The following is a 21,100-nucleotide window of genomic DNA, read 5'->3' as shown; positions in this document are numbered from 1 at the left end:
GGGAGATAAGATGGTGATACCCCAGCCCAGGTGTTTTAGCAGCTACTATGAGAGGCTGATGTAAATGGTCTCCATGAAGGACCTGACTGCAGCAGTTGTCTCGTCCCCACCACACACACACACACAGAGCAACTCCTCTGTGTAGCATCAATACAAGCTGCTGCCTTTTAAAATCAGCAATGTCAAATGCAATGCAGTATGGAATATAGGTTTGTTAAGATAAGAAGTCAACATACCTGTTCTGTGTCTGTGTACAAGCCTTTGTATGTACCAAGGGGCTTGTTAGATTGTGTCCCCTATTAATAAAATGCCCTTTTTTAGCCTATTGAGTTTATAACTCAAGAGCCCCTGGTGGTGCAGTGGTAAAACTGCCGCCCTGTAACCAGAAGGTTACAAGTTCGACCCTGACCAGGGGCTCAAGGTTGACTCAGCCTTCCATCCTTCCGAGGTCGGTAAAATGAGTACCCAGAATGTTGTACCAATATGCTAAATCATTGTAAACCGCTTAGAGAGCTCCGGCTATAGAGCAATATATAAATGTAAGTGCTATTGCTATTGCTATTGCTATTGCTATAACAAAGCAATCCTGACTTGACCAAAAACATAATAAAATGCTCTTTTTTCCCCTTAACAGAACACTTTTACACTTTAGAAGGTGAAAAGGATCCCTTGCTTTGTGGTAATGGTTCAGATGCTGGGTAAGCAACGTTCAAAATGTTATGCATAAAAGGAATCTACTATTAATAATATAACTCAAGTTGGGTAATTAATCAGATACCATAACTTGGATCCTAAGAACCACGAGTGGACTTCTGCTTATTGAGCAGGGTTTTCCTGCCTTGTCCATCTCTCTGCAGCCACATGCAGCCTAAATGAGTTCAGTTAAATAAAAATGCAGAAAGTAGCCAGCCTACACATTCTAGGCTGTTAGCTGTTTTGAAGGTATATATATCAAAAAATAATAATAAATAATAATAATAATGGTAACATTGCACACCAAAATATAGTTCTATTTTCTGAACATCACTTTGAGTCTTTCCATGGTTTGGTTTGGTTTGGTTTAGTTTTGTTATTTTTCTTTCAGCTTTTATAATGTGGCTAACTAAACAGAGCCATAAACATATGTTTACATTAGCAGGCATAATGTCAATGCCGATGGAGAAACAGTCACTTCCTCACTGTCTTGTTTTCTAGTCAATGCCCAGAAGGATATATGTGCGTAAAAGCTGGTCGAAACCCCAACTACGGCTATACGAGTTTTGATACTTTCAGCTGGGCCTTTTTGTCACTCTTTCGGCTGATGACTCAGGACTTTTGGGAAAATCTTTATATGATGGTGAGAAAGTACCGAAATGCAACTGTGCTCATACTTTATCTGTGGGGAAGGCCTAATATCACCATTTTTAAAAAACACAAAACCCTCTTTCCAGATGCATATGTAAATAGGAGTGCAATAAAAATGAATCGCTGCATCTCATTGCATCTTTTGTGCAAAAAAGCATTGTAAACCTACATACACATGCGTGTGTGCACACACACACATTCCCTCCCTAGAGAAAGACTGAAATTTATACAGAGGATAGAAAACCTTTGACAGTATTTTATGTGTTATATACAGCTCAAGTCTGTTTCCTTTTGGAATAGTAAATAAAATACACTACATGATGAAAAGGCATATGTGTGCAGCAGAAAAGTCAGTCCAAGATAAAGGCAAGTTAACTTGCAAACCAGGGAACTGCTAATAAATAACGAGAGGAAAACCATAATTAAAGTCCCTGGAAACAAGAACGAAACAATTGCAATGTAGCTGAATGGCTGTTCAGCAGTAATGCTGTTGCTCTGAACAGTAAGCAATAAAAGGAGAGAAGCTACAAGCAGGAATCTCTTAATTAAAAGGCACAGAAGCTTTGAAAAGCCTCAATACTGGTTTGCAATTGTATTTTGAACCATAAATCAAACCTATAGGGGGAAAACGGGAGGAAATATAAATTATGCATTTATATTAAAATATTAAAGCCTGGATGGCTTTAAGAGGGGTTTAGATAAATTCATGGATGTCAGGTCTATATCAATGGCTATAGGCCACCTCCAGCCTCAGAGGCAAGATGACACTAAATAACAGTTGCAGGGGAGCAAAAGTAAGAGAAAGGTCATGTCCTCAGCTCTTGCCTGTGGGCTTCCCAGAGGCATCTGGTGGGCCACTGTGTGAAACAGGATGCTGGACTAGATGGGCCTTGGGCCTGATCCAGCAGGGCTGTTCTTATGTTTTTATGATTTAAGAATGCAACAAGCTGATATCAAAGTTGTGTGGATTCTCTGTAGAACATGAGTGAACAAAGATGACCGTCACAAACTAAATTACTAGTCTGGACATCACCTACATTTCTCATTATCAAGGATTATGTACAAAATCAGAATGCAAAAGAAATGAGTGGGTTTTGCATATACACACTAAGAAAAAACCCTAAAGATCAACTTGCTCCCAAAACCATTTTGTAAAAAACAGCCAAGTTTGACATTGATTTGTACTTCCAATCCTTGTCATATTTCTCAAGGGATTTAAATACAGGTTAAACATCAAGCTTGTAAATAAAATAAATTTAAATTGTAAATAAAATTTAATTCTGAAATACTATTCAAAACTGCTGTACATATAATATTGCATATATGTTATTGGTCTTCTTCTTGTGGAACACTGGCTGGCAATGGTATAGGGGTGACCTGTATCCTCATGGGTAGCCCTCTCATGGTAATGGTGGTGGGCTCTCTACACTGGCAGCGGTGGAGGTGTGGTGGTGGTGTCTTCCCAGCAACAACAGTGGCACACGTCTAGGGATGTGCCAACAGGTTTGAGGTTGAACTGGTTTGGTTCGACCGTTCAGGGTCAAACTGAACCATCCAGTGTTCGGGCCAACCCTGGACTGAACAGCCCCCGATATATATATTTTTAATTTACCCGCTTCAGGGGAGTTGTTGGAGGTGGTTGAGGTGCGGGGTCCGTGGTGGTTCCCTTCCCCTTCTGGCCATTTGGCTGGCTCTTCGGCCTGTTTGGGCCTTCCCCCTCCAGTGCGGCGACCATTTTGGAGGCCGCTACGCCTGTGCAATTGGCTTCTGTGAGACCCAGGCCATGCAGAGGCCAATTGCACAGGCACAGTGGCCTCCAAAATGGCCACTGCACCAGAGGGGGAAGGCCCGAACAGGCCAAAGAGCTGGCAGAATGGCCGGCAGGGCGAGGGGGAACCTCCACGGACCCCCTTCCATCTCCAACAACTCCCCTGAAAGGGGTAAGTAAAAAAACCCATTTTTTAAATTTTAAAAAAATTAAAACGTTCACGAACCACCACCTCCCGGACCGAACCGGGGGGGTGGGGTTTCGAAGATGTGCCAGACCGAACTGGCCTGGTCCGGTTCGGATCCAAACTTGAACCCGACCAACTGGTTCTGTGCACACCCCTACACACTTCTACTGCCAAGGCAACTGCTTCCAGACTGTGTTTAGTCTGAAATATATACGTTTTTGCTAAAAATAAAAATAAAAAGCTAAAGTGCATTTGATTTAAGTGAATTCACAAGAATGTGTAAGTTCTTCGACGTGGTCTCTGTCTTTTACACTAATGGACTATGCACCTGCGCAGAGACTTCATCGTAACCTAACAAGCTCAATTCTCTTGCTTTGTGTGGGAACCCCGCCCCCAGCAGCTATATGCGGCTGCGCCACTCCTCATCCCCTCAGTCTTTCGGCGTCCACGCTTCAGTGAACATCATGGAGTCTGCAGCTCGACAATGAGTAGGATCTATTTATCCCCTTGTTGTTTTTCTCCCTGCTTCTTTGTTTTCTTTATTTCTTTCACGTAGTAGCGTTTTTTTCTTGGCGTTTTGGTTTTTTACAGGTCTTTCCCCTTTTTGGAGCTCCGATCATTGCTGGGACAGAGTGTGGTGGCCGCCCGGCCTTTGGCATTTATGCCGGGCATGACGAACTTAAAAAATGTGTTCGTTGTGGATATAAGATCCCTTCCCCTAATACTCATACCAAGTGTCTCCTGTGCCTGGGGGAATCAATCCCACATTGTCGAGACCTGTCTTCACTGCCAGAAATTTATGAAGCAGTCTTGCAAGAATAGGGCTTCTCACCTGTGTGCAGCCCTGTGGGACCTGGCTCTCCGTTCGTTGGAAGCCTTATCGTTGAAGCGATCTGTTAAAATGGCTTCATCGGTGCAATCGGAGCATTCAGTGTCTACTCCTGTGGAGGCGGAAAATCTGGACTCAATACCAGTATCGGCACTTCCTAGTGCTATTCCCTCGATGATGTCGAGTGAGCCTGTGCGCTCGGAAGATCTCCCTAAGCATTCCACACCCATGGTACCAAAGTCTTCCTCGATTCCCATGGTGTCAATACCAAAAAGGAGGAAGAAGACATCTAAGTTGCCTCGTGATTTGCCAGTGGGTTCTTCCCATACCAAAATAGGATCTTCTTCCTATACCAAAAAAGAAGGCCGTGTTGGTTCTTGCATCGGAGGCCCCAGTGGCCAAGAAACCTAAAGTGGATTTGGATCATCCTACACCAAAGTCCTTGGTCACGCTTCAACCTAGCTTGGCTTTGGAGGAGGATTTGTTGAACTTGGTTCCTGCTCGGGTTCACTCAAGTAGAGAACGTTCTGTGGTGTCGGATGAGCCAGGGTACACTTCATCAGAAATGGAGGCCTATTCTCCTAGCCATCATTCATCTCCTTGAAGGCACCAGGAGCGCATCCCTCTTAGTGCTCATCCAATTACAGGCAAGATCGGGCCTGGGACCATCATGAGCCCGCCTATTTGGATTGGTACCAGGCGTTGGAGCACCATTCACCTTTGGTTGCGGTCAAGACTTCTTATGCCGCTTGGCATCAGGACTCTGGGTCATGTGGTCAATATCAAATGGACTATCGATCAGACTATTCAGACTATGTTAGGCCTCAGTATGGCCCTCGTTACACAGAAGGTCTCACGTATGGGACACCTGGAACTGTGCCAGGCTGGCAAGAGCCCCCATCACATTCAGAAGGGAGGCCATGTTCCCACTCACTGCAGCGCTTCCCTCGGGATCAAACTGAGCAAACTGCCCTCTTCAGCTCCCTTGCTACAGCAGGCTTCTGGGCTTGTGGGTGCTGCTAGGGATGTGCAAACCGGCTTGACATCGAGACAGTTCGACGTCAAACTGACTTGGTTCAATGGTTCGGGGTTGAACCGAACCACCACCTGTTAGGTCCAACCCAGGACCCAACACCCCCTGAATGTATGGGGGGTTCGTGAACATTTTTCTTTTAAAAATAAAAAATAAAGAATACATACCTTACTCCCTTCCATGGAGTTACTGGAGGTGGTGGTGGGGAGATCCACAGAGGTTCCCCCTCCCCCCACTGGCCATTTGGCCGGCTCTTTGGCCAGTTCAGGCCTTCCCCTTCCAGCGTGGTGGCCATTTTGGGGACCACTGCACCTGTGTTGTTTGTTCTGCATGACCCAGGCCACGCAGAGACCAATTATGAAGGCATGGTGGCCTCCAAAATGTCCACCATGCCAAGCAGGAAAGGCTCAAAACTGGCCGAAGAGTGGTCGAACTGGCTGGAGGGGGACATATAGAAAGCTGGCAGGGGGAGGGGGAACCTCCATGGACCACCCCCAGGGCACCTCCAGCAACTCCCCAGGAGTAAGGTAATTTTTATTTTTTTTAATGTTAATAGGAAAATGTTCGCGACCCCCCCCCCCCAGACTGAACTGTGGAGGGTTTGAGGGGGTGCTGGTGTGAACTGGCCCAGTTGAGTTCGAGTCCAGTCCGGACTCTAACCAAACCGGGCCAGCCGGTTCCATGCACACCCCTAGGTGCCTCCAGTATAGCTTCCCATTTCAGTACTGGATGAGCCGGTTAGCAAACTGGCCTCCCCTATGGGTTTGATGCCCTTGGCTCAGGACTCTCTGGCTCCTCCTGCGTCAGACTATGAGAGTGATACCAGCTCTCAGGAATCTGAAGGTGCTTCTCGGGGGTCATCCCCTCTCTATATACAATCAGATTCAAAGCCGGTTTCCCCGTCAGAGGACCTGAAACAGTACTCCACTTATGTGGCCCGCATGGCTTTGGCCCTAGGCATCAGCCTTGGTACGCAGCAGAAAGAGGAACTGGACCCATTGTTCAGCCTGATCAATTCAGAGGCCATGGTACTGGCTGCTTTGCCCCTTAACTCAGCATTGCTGGGGGTCATGTGGGGTCATTGGAGAAAGCCTGCGACTCTTTCTCAGCCTAATCAACGCTTGGAGAATTTTTATAGGGTGCAACTGCAGGATGACACAGCCTTTCTAAAGAACTCTGGACCTTTTTGCTTCCCGGGACAATGCTCAGTATGCCCTCTATTGCTCCAGGGGAGGGGAAGGGGAAGGCTCTCTAGGCAATGCCTTCATCCTATCTTGGATGGGCCCTCTTATGTATGTGTGTCTGCCGTTTCCCCTCATTCCAAAGGTCCTACACAAATTGAGGGTGGATCGGGCCAGGGCCATCCTGATAGCCCCATAGTGGCCCAGGAGGCCTTAGTTTCCGGCCCTGAGACAGTTGGCAGTGGATTGGGTGCGCCTTCCCGCCCTACCAGACCTGCTGTCGTGGGAAGGGGGATGGGTGCTCCACCCGAATGTTCAGCCCCTTCATCTGATGGCCTGGATGGTCCTGCCAACTTCCCACTGAGACTCAAGAAAGTTTTGGTTGCAGCCAGAAAGCAGTCCACAAGGAAGTCTTATGATCACAAGTGGACTCGTTTCTGTTCATTCACTTCGTTGCATGAGTTTGATGTATTTAATCCTTCTGTAAAAGATATATGTAATTATCTGTTGTCCCTTAAGGAGTCTGGTTTAAAGCTCTTCTCCCTTAAGGTACATTTGGCTGCCATTGTGGCATGTTCTCCGATGACCCAGGCTTCATAGTTTAAGGACCTGATAGTGAAAAGTTTCCTGAAGGGTTTGTCACATGTGTTTCCAGATGTTCTTGTCATGTCACCAGCCTGGGATCTGTCTGTGGTTTTGGTTTGTCTGCTATGGCCTCCCTTTGAGCTTTTGGCTTCAATTGAACCACGTCTCCTGATCTGGAAGATTGCCTTTTTGGTGGCCGTTACCTCCGCTAGGAGTGAGTGAGTTGAGGGCCCTAAGGGTTGACCAGCCATACCTTCAGTTCCACAAGGACAAGGTCATACTCAGGCCAGATGTCAAATTCCTTCCCAAAGTGGTCTCTATGTTTCACTGCTCTTCACCACTCACTTTACTTGTGTTTTTCCAAAAACCTTCCTCGGATGTGGACTGCAGGTTACATCGTTTGGATGTGAGTCAGGTGTTATCCTTCTGTGTCCAGAGGTCTGCTGAATGGAAGAAAACTCCTTCCTTGTTTATACTTTACGATGGGCCGCGTAAAGGTCTCCAAGTTTTGGCCCAATCCATGTCTAGATAGATGGTTTCCTCAATTGAACTTTGCTATCAATTGGCTCATAAGCAGTTGCCTGCAACCGTTAAGGCGCACTCCGTATGGTCAGTGGTGACCTCTGTAGCCTTTGATTGTGTGGTCCCCTTGGATGCTCTCTGCCAGGCAGCTACCTGGGCTTCACCCCACTCGTTTATCCATCATTATGCTATTGATGCCAGGGATCAGAATGATGCTGTATTTGGCAGGAGTGTCCTGCAGTCGCTTTTCGCTTGATGTATTGTTTCTGTCTCTCCCTCCTCTTTGGGTGCTAGGTTGTTATGCACCCATTAGTATAAAAGACAGAGACCGCATTGAAGAATACAGGTTACTCACCTGTAACGTTGGTTCTTCTAGTGGTCATCTGTCCTTTTACATGCCCTCCCATCCTCTGCGCAGGGTTCACTGAAGCTAGTCTCCGTGACTGAGGGGATGAGGAGTGGCGCAGCCACATATAGTGGCTGGGGGGCAGGTTTTCCTGCCCAAAGCAGGAGAATTGAGCTTGTTAGGTTCCAACGAGGTCTCTCGCAGGCACATAGCCCATTAGTGTAAAGGCCAGATGACCACTAGAAGAACCAACATTACAGGTGAGTAACCTGTAGTTTCTGATTTGTGCATTTTTAAAAAGTATGTATTAATAGCATTACTTCTATGATTAATCCACAAGTAGTGATTACTACACTATCATTGTTGCATCTTACGTAGGCAAGCTCACGTGCTTATTTATAACATTATTATAGGTATATAAATCAGTAGTATTTTATAACAGTTATATTGTTACAATATCATTTATTTGACAGATTATTGGCATACACTGGCATTGGCTTAAAAAAGGCATTTTAAGTTTTGCTTTCCACATTTATAAATATACAAAGTAGAAACACTGAGTATTTAATTTGGGCTGCAGTTGGTTGTGTGCTTATATGAGCACATGGTTTTCAGTGTCAGTGGGACTCAGTGCTTTGCTGTGTTACTAATCCGGTTAAAAGGATTTACTAATGCAATAACCCATACTTGCTTATGGTTTCCCCAGACGCTGCGTGCTGCTGGCAAAACGTACATGATCTTTTTTGTCCTGGTGATTTTCCTGGGCTCTTTCTACCTGATCAACTTGATCTTGGCTGTTGTTGCCATGGCCTACGAAGAACAGAATCAAGCTACTATAGAAGAGGCAGAGCGGAAGGAGGCTGAATTTCAGGAGATGCTTGAGCAACTGAAAAAACATCAAGAGGAAGCTCAGGTACTGAAAACCTTTGTGCCTGTATGGAATGTTTCACAAATATGAAGACAGATGTGTAAATATATACCGCGGTCCTGAGATTTCTTGCAGATGCAGACGTTCCAATGTATGCTTGGATTTTCCTTACCAACATTAGCTTTTCTAAATACATGTTATCTACTAGAGTTACCAAACTGTTCAGAAACACCAGAGAACCCTGTGGCACCTTACAGACCAACAGTTCTAATGTGGCATAGGTTTTGTGCACTAGCGCTCACTTTGCCAGAAGCTGTGCAGATAGCAGTATGGATACATCACTTATTTGATGCACTTCTCAATAGTAAATACCAGCGGGACCTACAAAAAAAATTGCAGTGTATCCCCACCCCATAATGGGAGTACTTCAATTCAAGGTTCCAGCCAGCCTCGAAAAGGAGTCTTTTAGGAGTCTCATAGCATTGTTTGGGACTTCCAGAGGATGCCTTTTTCCCTTCCCACTGTGCTATATAGTGCCATAGAACTCAGGATTGGGGCTGGCTACAGCTGTGATCCTAAGGGCTTTGTTGCTAGGTAGCTGGGGCGGGGGGGGGGGGATATAGCACAAGGAGAAGAGTTTTTTTAACCTCATGGCACACATCTCGCCTCCCCAAACTCTAGTGGATGTTATAATCCCCTCCATTTAAATCTGAATATTAACCATGATCTGAAACTAACTTCAAACTTTGGATTCAGATGGTGGTTTATTTGAAGACCACTGATTAGAATAAGCCAGGATCCACAGTTCAGATGTCATGGCCAATCCTGGCTTGTTCCTAACCACAAACAGAAGCTGGATATTTCTGAAGCTCATGCATGAAGGGAAGTAGGGAGCAGAGGCGTATCTAGGGAAAATAGCACCTAGGGTAAGCACTGAAATTGTGCCCCCTGTCCAAATATCTGACACCCATCTTTCAGATAACCTTATCATAATATCAGCTCAAAAATACAAGTCAAGCTCATTAATCTTTTAATATTTCAAAAACTATTTAGCAGTGGACATAGCCAGACCAAAAAATGATGGAAAACTACAAATTTCAGTATGCTGGGGCTCATGAAATACCCAGATACTATGTGGAGGTGTACTTGGAAAACTAAACAGAAGTGCCTGTCTAATTCTCTACTATGCATTGTAGCATCACTATTACATAAGTTTTAATAATAAATGGAGAATTTGACTTTTCCCAGATACTCTGAAAATAATTAAAGGATATGCAGAGTAAACTGTGTCACTGCTTGGAATATATTCTAGTATTTCAGAAAGACAGTTAAAATGAGAGAAAGAGAGCAAGAAACTCCCAGTGGGCCTTAATACTAAGGATTTCACACAGATTCAAAGACAAACTCACCATTAATAGCCATATTATTAAGACATCACATTTAACTCACTTATCACAAGAAGCAAAGTAAGAGCAAATGAATACAATCCTAGCTCATAAGCTTCAGCTCAGTATTCACAAGCCCTGATTCTCTGTACATAGTGCGAAACTGAATATGTGTACAGTGACATTTTTTTAATTACCTGTAGCCCCTTTGGGGGGCTTCCTAAAGGCCATGGGGGGTGTCTGCAAAGGTTCCCCCTTCCCCTGCTGGCCTCTAGGGCCTCGCAGGGACCATTTGAGCATGTGTGGTGGTCATTTTTTAAAATAATTTTTTTAAAAAATGGCTGCTGGAAAAAAAGGCCACTGCTCATGCTCAAATGGCCTCTGCAAGGCCTGGTATGGCCTAGGGCCTCACAGAGGCCATCTGAGCATGCGCGGTGGCCATTTTGTTTTCGGCGGCCATTTAAGTTATTTTAAATTTCTTTTAAAATGGCGCCTCCCTTCAAGTGGCGCCCGTGCCCTGCCTGCCCGACCCTAGATACGCCCCTGGCAGGGAGTGCATGCTTTCAAGGCTAGGAGATAGCACACGGCATGGTTTTATCTTAGCTCAACATGATCTTTGAACCCATGGTGTGAATCAGCTTCATCTGTCTTAGTACATAAGAAACATGGGCTTTGTAAAACTGGAAGAGAGTTCTTGTCCATAAATAAAGATTGAAGGAAAGATTTTTTAAAAAATTAGATGAGAAATTCATGGAGAGGTCTCTGGCAAAATGTAGAACACTCCTTGCACAGGTGAAGTGCTTTGTTTAGACAAAGGACAGTGGATTGCAGCATTTGTGTCCACCAGAGAATGGTTCACCATTCTGATTTGACACATCTGCCAATATTCCATGGGAAAATAAACATATAAAACTGTATAGACCAGATTCTAATTCCTGTTACGTCTCAGCCAAATCCTTAGATTAAAAACTCCATGTTCATACTGCAGCAAATACAGATATTTACTCTCTTGGTTGTATTCTGTGAACTTCTATTGTATTCAGTATGAACTCCATGTTCATACTGCAGCAAATACAGATATTTCCTCTTGCTTGTATTCTAAAACCCAAGAAGGTAACTTATTCCAAAACAAATTTATATTAGATGTGTGTAGTTGCAGGCAGAGTATCACCAGTGCTTGATTTCTTTTTTCAACAGGCAATAGCAGCAGCTGCTGCAGAGTACAGCAGCTTTAGGGATGAAGGTGGGCTTGGAAGACTTTCTGAAACATCTTCAGAACTGTCAAGACTGAGCTCCAAAAGTGCTAAAGAAAGAAGAAACAGGAGGAAGAAGAGGAGGCAGAGAGAGTTGTCTGTGGCAGAGGATAAAAGGGATGGCAATTTTTTCCCAAAATCTGAATCAGATGGCAGCATCAAAAAGAAGGGCTTTCGATTTTCTCTGGAAGGAAACAGACTCACGTATGAAAATAGGGTTGCTTCACCATACCAGGTATTCCATGTTGCTTTTTATGCTACTGTAAGTGTTTGGCTGCCAGGCAAGGTCGGGATCATGAGTAAGGAGATACCACATTCCGATTCAGGCATGAGCAGCTTAACCCAGGCTTGGGCAGCTCTGCCTGGGTTTGGCTGCCCATGTGAAGTGCTGGCATTGACGACGATCCCAGCACTGCCTGCCCCATAAGGCCAGGAATTTACCCCAAGCTTTAATCTGAGTTAAAGGGCAAGAGCGTGCCCTTTACCCCAGCTACAGAGTCGTGTGTATGCTCGGGCTGCATGAAGCGCAAGCACACACAGTCAGGCGCCTAGATCATCCAACTCGGGTGAATCCCCCAATGCACCACACTCATTGTGCAGTGCATTGTGGGATACCCGAGGCCAGGCATCCTTCCCTACTGCCACACTGCTCGCCACAGCGGTGCTCGTCTGTGAGCACAGCACAGCGAGCAGGGCTTCAGCCCAGGTTGGGTTGGGTAAGGCATGAGCAATCCTGCCTTCTCCCTATCCCTCCCCAGCTCCAAAAAAGAGGTTGTGCACTACCTGATAGCATGCTATGTGCAGGGGAAGGGAAGGGAAGTAAAGAGGAGGTACACAAGCCCAAGACCCTCTATCAATTTTCACATAGTGTTCACAGATTAGTATCATTTGAATAGGCTCTGTCTTAAATATACCAGTATTTAGGTTCTCTTCTGGTAACTGGGAAACCCAGCTTTCTGAAATTGCTGCAAGCAGAGGGTATGTCACTTTTCTGACATCTCCTGCTTCTCAAGGAAGCAACCTTCCCCCAATATGTTCCCTGCAGTTTATTGTCTTTAGCTTTAATGTTGATTATCCAAAAGACAATTACCAACTAATTGCATTGTATTATGTAGTAAGGAAAACTGTTATCAGTGCATGCATGTCTTCATTTCAATGTTTTTTATTCATAAGTGTTAACGCAGCAAAAAAAGAAATGTATTTGGTGATGTGACATTGTCAGAACAAAACTAAAGTACACCATTTTTTCAGAGAATATAATGTGCCCAATCCTAAAGTTTTGTGTTTATGTAAGAATTTATATAAAGCTTTATTGATAACATTCTGATAATTCACCGCATTCAATAAGTCTTCTAAGTCTGGGAAAGTATTCTAGAATTTCTTTCTTATAAAAACATTTTGCATTACTTTATAATAGTTCTGTTTGTATTTCCTTAGTCCATGCTGCTTTCCACAAGGCGTAATAGCAGAACCAGTTTTTCCAGCTTCAAAGGTCAGACTACTGAAGGGGGATCAGATGCCGATAGTGAGCACAGCACAGTTGAAGACAATGGAAGCCGTAATGGTTCCTATTTTGTTCTACGCAGACATAGTGAACGGCGCAGCAGTAACATTAGTCAGGCCAGTAGGTCATCCAGGATGTTGCCAGTGTTTCCAGCAAATGGCAAGATGCAGAGCAGCGTGGACTGCAATGGGGTCGTTTCCTTGGTAGGAGGACCACCAGTACTCCTCTCACCTACTGGACAGCTTCTCCCAGAGGTGATAATAGATAAAGCAACTACTGATGACAGTGTAAGGATGTTTTAAGTAGCATAGGCATGGTGGGTCTACGGAATGGAATCCAAACTGTGAATGCTTCTGCATCTTGAAAATAGGTCAATATTGTAACTATCCAGGCTTTAAAATTATTCTGTACAGAAATGATTGGTCTAGCCTTTGCTTTTAGGTACTTGCAAACACACACTGAGTCAACAATGTAAACAAAATTATTGATTTGGTCGGATTTATGCAAAGTAAAGGCCTGCTAAGTTTCACAGGCAAGTGGGGAGGGCCACATCACCATGCATTTTTCTCACTCCTGCCATCCTTCTCCACTCTGTTCTGTTCTCATTCTCCTCTGCTTCCCTAACTGTTCCAACTCCCTTTCATTCACCACTAGACCTTTATATTCTCCTAACACTCCTGAGCATATCAAAACATTGAAAAGACTTGTCCTGTCAGTTTGCTGGTAACCTGTCTGGGCACAGCCTTGTTCCACTTCTTGGGCCACTGTAACCTGAGCAAGGCCCTTACCTCAAGCAGCTCCTTTGCTAGTCCAAGGACTGGCTTTTTGGAAGACAAGGAGGGAGGCAATGAGCCCATATCCTCAAAACCATGGCCCTGATTTCTGTTTCTCTGTCATTTATGTGTCTATGTAGGAGAGGCCACATGTGAACTCCAGTGCTGGAGTTAGACAGGGCATGAGGCAAATTTTAATAAAGGAACAAGAAGAGAGAAATTGGGCAACTTTGCAGGATGAATATGTGATAATTGTGGGCACCAGCCAATTGGGAGTACACACACAGCTCCCAATTTTTGGTTGTGTGGAAGCAAGATAGGAGAAAAAGCTACCCAGGTTCTTACCCAACTTGCATCCACACAACCAAAAATTGGGAGCACACAAGCTCTCAAACCTGAGTAAAACAGTGTTTGATTGTGTGAATGACCTTTTGAATAGTAGCTGCTGGGGTGCAACAACAGCAGAGGGTTATTGGTATCAGACTGCTTTTGGAATTCCTAAAGGCGTCTAATTGGGCGCTGTGAGAAGTTGAATACTGGACTAGATGGAGTTTTTGTCTGATCCAGCAAGGTGATTATTGTGTTCTTTTCGTCCACTCCCAGTCCCAGAGGTCAGTTTAAAGCAAAAGCACCTGGAGCATGGTAAACATTATATCTTGCCACTTGTGGATACATTTTTTAAAAATTGCTTGCAACTTGTGAAAGCAATCAAGTCACCCCCTGATGGCTTTATTATATCTGTAATGGATGTAAGAAACACACCTAGTTTAAAATTCATTTCACCCTTTTTCACCCAACTGATGTTCCAAAATGTTCCAAGGAGGGGCCATTGCTCAATGGCAAAGCAGGTGTTCTGCATGCAGAAGGTCTTTAGTCCAGTCCCTAATACTTCCAGATAGGCATGGGAACAGAGCCTGCTCTGAAAATTGGAAAAGCTGCTGCCAGTCAGCATGGACGATACTGAGCTAGATGGACCAATGGTCTGACACAGTACAAGGCAGCTGCATGTGTTCAAGTGTACATGCTGACATGTAAAGTGAAGCTGCCAAGCACCTTTCTCCTTCTCCTTCGCATATACAGTACATAGGCATACTTTTGAGAGAGCCAGAATCAGCTGCAGCTCCCAGTTGAGCATACACTGGATAGCAAATTGAGGGTTCTTGCAATTGTATGTGTGAAACAGCCCTAAGTGAGGTGAGAATTTATTTGGGCAACAATTTTTGGTTCGAACTATAAATAAAAAAGTGTAGTTTTTAGCATAGTGATTTAGAGCCTGATCTAAGAGCAGGTAAGTCCCTAGTTCAGTTCTCCACTCAGACATGATCCCAGGGCCAGTCTGTCTTAGCACAAGATCCCTATTTGTAATATTGCTCCACTCCAGAAGAACTATTTTTACATTGAAAATTTCAAAACAATAAGAACAGAACATAAGAACAGCCCTGCTGGATCAAGCTCAAGGCCCATCTAGTCCAGCATTCAGTTTCACACAGTGGCCCACCAGATGCCACTGGAAGCCACAGGCAGGAGTTGAGGGCATGCCCTATCTCCCGCATTTACTCCCCTGCAACTGGTACTCAGAGGCATCCTTCCTTTGAGGCTGGAGGTGGTCCACAGCCCTCCAGCCAGTAGCTGTTGATAGACCTCTCCTCCATGAAGTTATCACAACCCTTCTTAAAGTCATCCAGGCTGTTGGCTGTCACCACATCTTGTGGCAGAGAATTCCAGATGATTTGTAATAAATAATAAATGATTTGTAATAAACAGAGAGACCAATGCCTGTTTACTTATCTATACAGTGTGTTTGCAGGTACAGACCGTATTTTATCCTGTTACTCTTCTCTGGTTTATGAACATTTTGGCATGTTGAAACTTAATTAAGTCAGACTTTTATTGTTAGGTAATTTTCATTGGAAAAGAATGTGGCAAACTGTAAATGGAAGAAATCGGGCATTAACTGTACTAGATTCTTCCATAAGGAAAAACAGTCCTGATTGGACTGAAGAAGACTGCAGGGGAAACATGTTTAAATTCCATTCAAAATTTAAAATTAAGACGTGAAATTGGATCATAATGGGTGTTCTTGCATGATTGCTTTCTTTCTTTACTGAACCTGCCATCTGAAAGCTATCTGAATATCCAAGCATAAAACCAGAAACTCCCGCGCTCTGGGTCAATTCTTTTATGCTTTGATTAATGTATAGCTTCTCCTATTACTCCATTTGTTAAATGGGGTTTAGAGATATATCCAGAAAGCTAGTCCAGTCATTTGGCTCCGTATTTTGGTTTTAGGCATGGTGGAGTACATGTTATATAAGAATCAGGCCAGTATTCATGAGCTTAACACCACTTCTGGAGTGGCGGAAGGATATGAGGCAAATCTAACATAAAAGTACCAAGTGGAGACATGTTCATTGATACAGTGGCAGATGGTATATGTGCCCCTTTGATCTATCCCTTCTTGACTTCTGTTTGCCATCTCTCTTGCCATTACTACTCCTCTTCACATTATCAGCCTCTCTCTCCTTTGGCTCCTTCCCTACTACATCAAAACATAGTACTGTTACTCATTCTTTAAAAAAAAAAAAATCCCTTTACTCATCCTCCCCCTTCAGCTGTTCAGCCAGCCTCCCTTCTTCCCTTGTAAGGAGCTCCAAAAGGATATCTCCAAATTGGGTGAGTGGGCAACAAAATGGCAAATGCAGTTCAGTGTAAGCAAGTGTAAAGTGATGCATACTGGGGCACAAGACTCCAACTTCACCTATACACTGATGGGGTCTGAGCTGTCAGTGACTGACCAGGAGAGAGATCTTGGGGTTGTGGAAGACAGCTCGTTGAAAGTGTTGACAGTGCACAGCCGCTGTAAAAAAATAAAAAAAAGACAAATTCCATGCTAGAGACCATTAGGAAGGGGATTGAAAATAAAAAAGCTAAAATTATAATGCCCCATACAAATCTCGGGTGCCCTTATACAAATTTCAGTACACATTTGGAGTACTGCATACATACAGTTCTGGTCACTGTATCCTGCTTTGGGAACTGTTGTTGAAAAGCAGTATATAAATATTTGTTATGTTTTGTATCTTGTTTGGATTCAACTTCATCCTGTTATACCTCACCCAGCCCATTATCACCTCCAGGTAGGCACATGGGGGCCATGCATTTCCTGGTAAAGTTGGTATGGAGAAATAGAACTGGGTGTCATCAGCATATTGATAGCATCCCAATCCAAACCTCCTGATGATCTCTCCCAGCTGTTCCATGTAGATGTTAAAAAGTTTTGGAGACAGTATGGAGCCTTGTGAAACTCCACACTTTAGCTCTCGCTTTGAAGAATAATAGTCTCCAAGTGACACCATCTGGAATCTGCCAGAGAGGTAGGAACAGAACCACTTTTGAACAGTGCCGCCTTAGGATACCATGGTCAATTGTATCGAAAGCCATAAGGATCAGCAGAGTCACACTCCCTCTGTCGATTGCCAATTGGATATCATCCATCAGGCTGACCAAGGCAGTCTCAACCCCATAGCCCACCCGAAAGCCAGTCTGGAAAGGATCTAAATAATCTGTGTCATCCAAAACTGCCTGGAGCTGAGAAGCGATCACTCGCTCAATTACCTTGCCCAACCAAGTAATATTAGAGACAGGTCTGTAATTAGCCAACTCTGAAAGGTCCAATGCAGGTTTCTTCAAATAAAGTTTAATAATAGCCTCCTTAAGACAAAGAGGCATCTTGCCCTCCCTCAGAGAAGCATTTATGATATTTACCAGGCCATCTCTAATAATGTGACTGCCAGATGAAATAAGCCACGTTGGGCAAGGGTCAAGAGAGCAGGTGGTAGGGCGTACAGCCCAAAGCAGTTTGTCCACATAGTCAGAAGTAACAAACTATAAGTGATCTGATCCAATCCTATAGGAGTTGTTGCTGGACATCTCTACGCTAGACTCTGCAGTAACTGTGGCGTCTAGTTCAGCATAAATACAAGAGATTTTATCAGCAAAAATGTTTTTAAAAACATCACAGCGAGTGACAGATGGTTCCAAATTCAGATTCAAGGTGGAAGGGACCTCTGTGTTGCAATCTGTCTGATTCGTGCTGAGTCTTCCTCCACTTGCACTCTAGTCGTCTAACTCACCGCTTTAGCTCCCTTTTGCTTGACTGCCTTTATGCCCCAGGTCTCCATGATCCTGTCCTCAGATAGTTGTCTTCCTACAGTGGACAGATTCAGATGTAACCTTGCTGCTGCCCCAAGAGTTTGTGCTCCCGGTTCCCATACCCTCATGAACCTCTGCTTCCACTGTAGGTTCCAATATGCAGAGATTGGTTGTGTTGTCCAAACCCACCAACCTTAGCATATCCTACTGGCAGGGGAATGCATCAGTCGCTTACTTGAAATCTCAGTTACAGATTTCGGGTTCTCTGAGGGAAGTAGGGCACAATATGCTGAGATTGGTCATGTCATCCAACCCACCAGTCTTGGCCTATCAGGACCTACAGGTGAAACTCGGAAAATTAGAATATTGTGCAAAAGTCCATTAATTTCAGTAATGCAAATTAAAAGGTGAAACTGATATATGAGACAGACGCATTACATTCAAAGCGAGATAAGTCAAGCCTTAATTTTTATAATTGTGATGATCATGGCGTACAGCTCATGAAAACCCCAAATCCACAATCCCAGAAAATTAGAATATTACATGGAACCAAGAAGACAAGGATTGTAGAATAGAACAATATCGGACCTCTGAAAAGTACAGTGGTCCCTCTACTTACGAAATTAATCCGTTCCGAATGCACATTTGTAAGTCGAAAAATTCGTAAGTCGAAAAGCGGTTTCCCATAGGAATGCATTGGGAACGGATTAATGCGTTCCGGAGCCTAGAAAAAAGACCCAGACCCCCAGTAAGGCTTGCAAACTGCACAGGAACATTTCTTTTCAAGAATAAACAGGCAGTAAACAGGCAGGCAAGTCAAGGAAACCGCATGTAAAATTTGTAAGTCAAGGAAACCCCATCTAAAAATTTGTAAGTCGAGGAAACCCCATCTAAAAATTTGTAAGTCAAAAAAACCGCATCTAAAACCGGATCTAAAACTGCCGTTTGTAACTCGAAAAATACTTATGTCGAGTAGTTTGTAAGTCGAGGGACCACTGTATAAGCATGCATATGTATTCAGTACTTGGTTTGGGCCCCTTTTGCAGCAATTACTGCCTCAATGTGGCGTGGCATGGATGCTATCAGCCTGCGGCACTGATGAGGTATTATGGAAGACTAGGATGCTTCATTAGCGGCCTTCAGCAATTCTGCATTGTTTGGTCTCATGTCTCTCATCCTTCTCTTGGCAATGCCCCATAGATTCTCTATGGGGTCAGGTCAGGCGAGTTTGCTGGCCAATCAAGCACAGTACACTGTATACTTTTCAGAGGTCCGATATTGTTCTATTCTTCAATCCTTGTCTTATTGGTTCCATGTAATATTCTAATTTTCTGAGATTGTGGATTTGGGGTTTTCATGAGCTGCACGCCATGATCATCACAATTATAACCAATTAAGGCTTGACTTATCTCGCTTTGCATGTAATGCGTCTGTCTCATATATCAGTTTCACGTTTTAATTTGCATTACTGAAATTAATGGACTTTTGCACGATATTCTAATTTTCCGAGTTTCACCTGTACAATGGAAGTAGAGACTCACACAGGGATGGGGGGCATGCACTCCTGGGGCAGTGGCAATCTCAGGTGCTACTATTATGTCTGAACTCACTCATTGCTTCTACAGAGGGACACTCTTCCTCTGGTTTCTCTCTCTCCATCGGGGTTCATCGGGAATCTGTTCTTTAGCAATAGCACTAGCAATAGCACTTACATTTATATACCGCTCTATAGCCGGAGCTCTCTAAGCGGTTTACAATGATTTAGCATATTGCCCCCAACATTCTGGGTACTCATTTTACCGACCTCGGAAGGATGGAAGGCTGAGTCAACCTTGAGCCCCTGGTCAGGATCGAACTTGTAACTTTCTGGTTACAGGGCGGCAGTTTTACCACTGCGCCACCAGGGGCTCTTTGCTATTTACCCTTTGCTATTTTCTCTCAGTGCACTGTCCCTGGCTGATCTAATCAAAACTCATAGTTTTCTGTAGCACAATATGCTGTTGACAGCCAGGCCAATCTCTTTACCAGGTCTCTCTCTCTCTCTTTCTCTTTCCATCTAATCATGTATCTCCAACTGTTTATCTGAAATGTCTGCTTGGATGCTTCATCATTGTCTCAAATGCAAGATGTCCAAGATTGAACTTGCCATCTTCCCTCCAAAGCCCTTTTCTCCTCATGTGCAGGAGTGCCCAGTGTGGGTGCAGCTGGGGTAGGGGCGGTGAGAAGCACCTTTAGGTACAAAGTAATAGGTGCTTACCTCCACTCTGGCTACAGCTGCAAACTACTCCAAGCAGCAGTGCAGTGCCTGGCCCACCCCGTGGCGGTGGGTCGACTCCGCCACTCACCTGGCCTATGGTGGAGGATGGGCTCTGCGGAAGCCAGGTGAATGGCAGAGCCAATCCGCCACCATAGGGAGTGCCAGGCAGCATGCTGCTGCTTGGAGTAGTTTGCAGCTGCAGCCAGAGTGGAGATAAGCACCTATTACTTTGTGCTTAAAGGTGCCTCTTGCTACTGCTGCCCCTGGCAATGCCCACACCAGCTGCTCCTGCTCAGACATTCTCCTTATTCAATGACCACATCAAAGACCCAGACTCAAAGTCTCAGTTTTATATTTGATTGGGCTCTCTCCTTTACTCCCTATATCTCCAATCAGATTGCAAAAAACGTTGCTCTTCCTTTCTGTTGCCTCAGTGAAAACTCTAGTTCACATCCTGGTCCTATTTTGGCTTGACTGTTTCAACTTTCTTCTCTCTGATCTTCTCCCAGCCCTCTCTTTTAATTTCTCTGATCACATCATGCCCCTCTTTAAATCCCTGGACTGGCTTCCAATCTGCTTTTAGATCCAGCACAAACTGCTAATCCTTTCCTTCAAAGTCCTCCATGGCCTTGACTCTCTCATGTCCTGATTTCCTGCCCATGTGTTCTGCTCCCTCTAGCTCCACCACCCCTCAGCTGTCCAAGAGCAGTCTTCTTCCTCAAATGACTGTCCTTTCCTTCTCGCTATCTCTTATGCCTGGAATTCCCTCCCAGAACTCCTTTGTGATGCCTTTTCTCTGACTTGCTTCAAATCCCTGTTTAAAACCCACCATTTCCATGAAGCCTTTGGCACAGCCCTCTAGTCCGTATATCTTATTGCAACTAAGTGTAGGTACTTGTACTTAAAATAATTGCGTATTGCTCCTATGTTTACCTTGCTTCCACTTTCCTCCCCTTCCTCTCTTGTCCCTCTTGTGTCTATTCTAGATTGTGAGCCCCTCACAAGGGGCTCACAGGGACCTGTCCTCTCATCTGTTGTAAAGTGCCATGTTCATGGATGGTGCTGTAAATAATAAGTAGAGCACATTAATTAGGGGCAGGACCACTCTGGCCA

At 44.4% G+C, this 21,100-nt stretch overlaps 1 protein-coding gene across 5 annotated transcripts in view; it reads left to right on the top strand.

Moving 5' to 3' along the window:
- The window catches only part of LOC128331046 (sodium channel protein type 2 subunit alpha-like), a 169,749-nt gene that overhangs the window by 79,222 nt on the left and 69,427 nt on the right, over window positions 1–21,100 (top strand). For 2 of the 5 annotated variants that reach the window (XM_053264426.1, XM_053264432.1), the window contains exons 8-12: window positions 635–698; window positions 1,195–1,336; window positions 8,502–8,708; window positions 11,246–11,536; window positions 12,739–13,059. In XM_053264426.1, coding sequence (XP_053120401.1) covers window positions 635–698; window positions 1,195–1,336; window positions 8,502–8,708; window positions 11,246–11,536; window positions 12,739–13,059 — 1,025 coding nt within the window. Of the gene's footprint in view, window positions 1–634; window positions 699–1,194; window positions 1,337–8,501; window positions 8,709–11,245; window positions 11,537–12,738; window positions 13,093–21,100 lie in introns of those variants that run through there. The other 3 variants (XM_053264419.1, XM_053264412.1, XM_053264438.1) reach the window with 2 other exon arrangements.

Source organism: Hemicordylus capensis, chromosome 1 (genome assembly GCF_027244095.1).
Source record: "Hemicordylus capensis ecotype Gifberg chromosome 1, rHemCap1.1.pri, whole genome shotgun sequence".
In the NCBI taxonomy this organism is placed as follows: domain Eukaryota; kingdom Metazoa; phylum Chordata; class Lepidosauria; order Squamata; family Cordylidae; genus Hemicordylus; species Hemicordylus capensis.
Note: the sequence above shows the minus strand (reverse complement) of the source record. Positions and strands in the feature narration are given on the sequence as shown.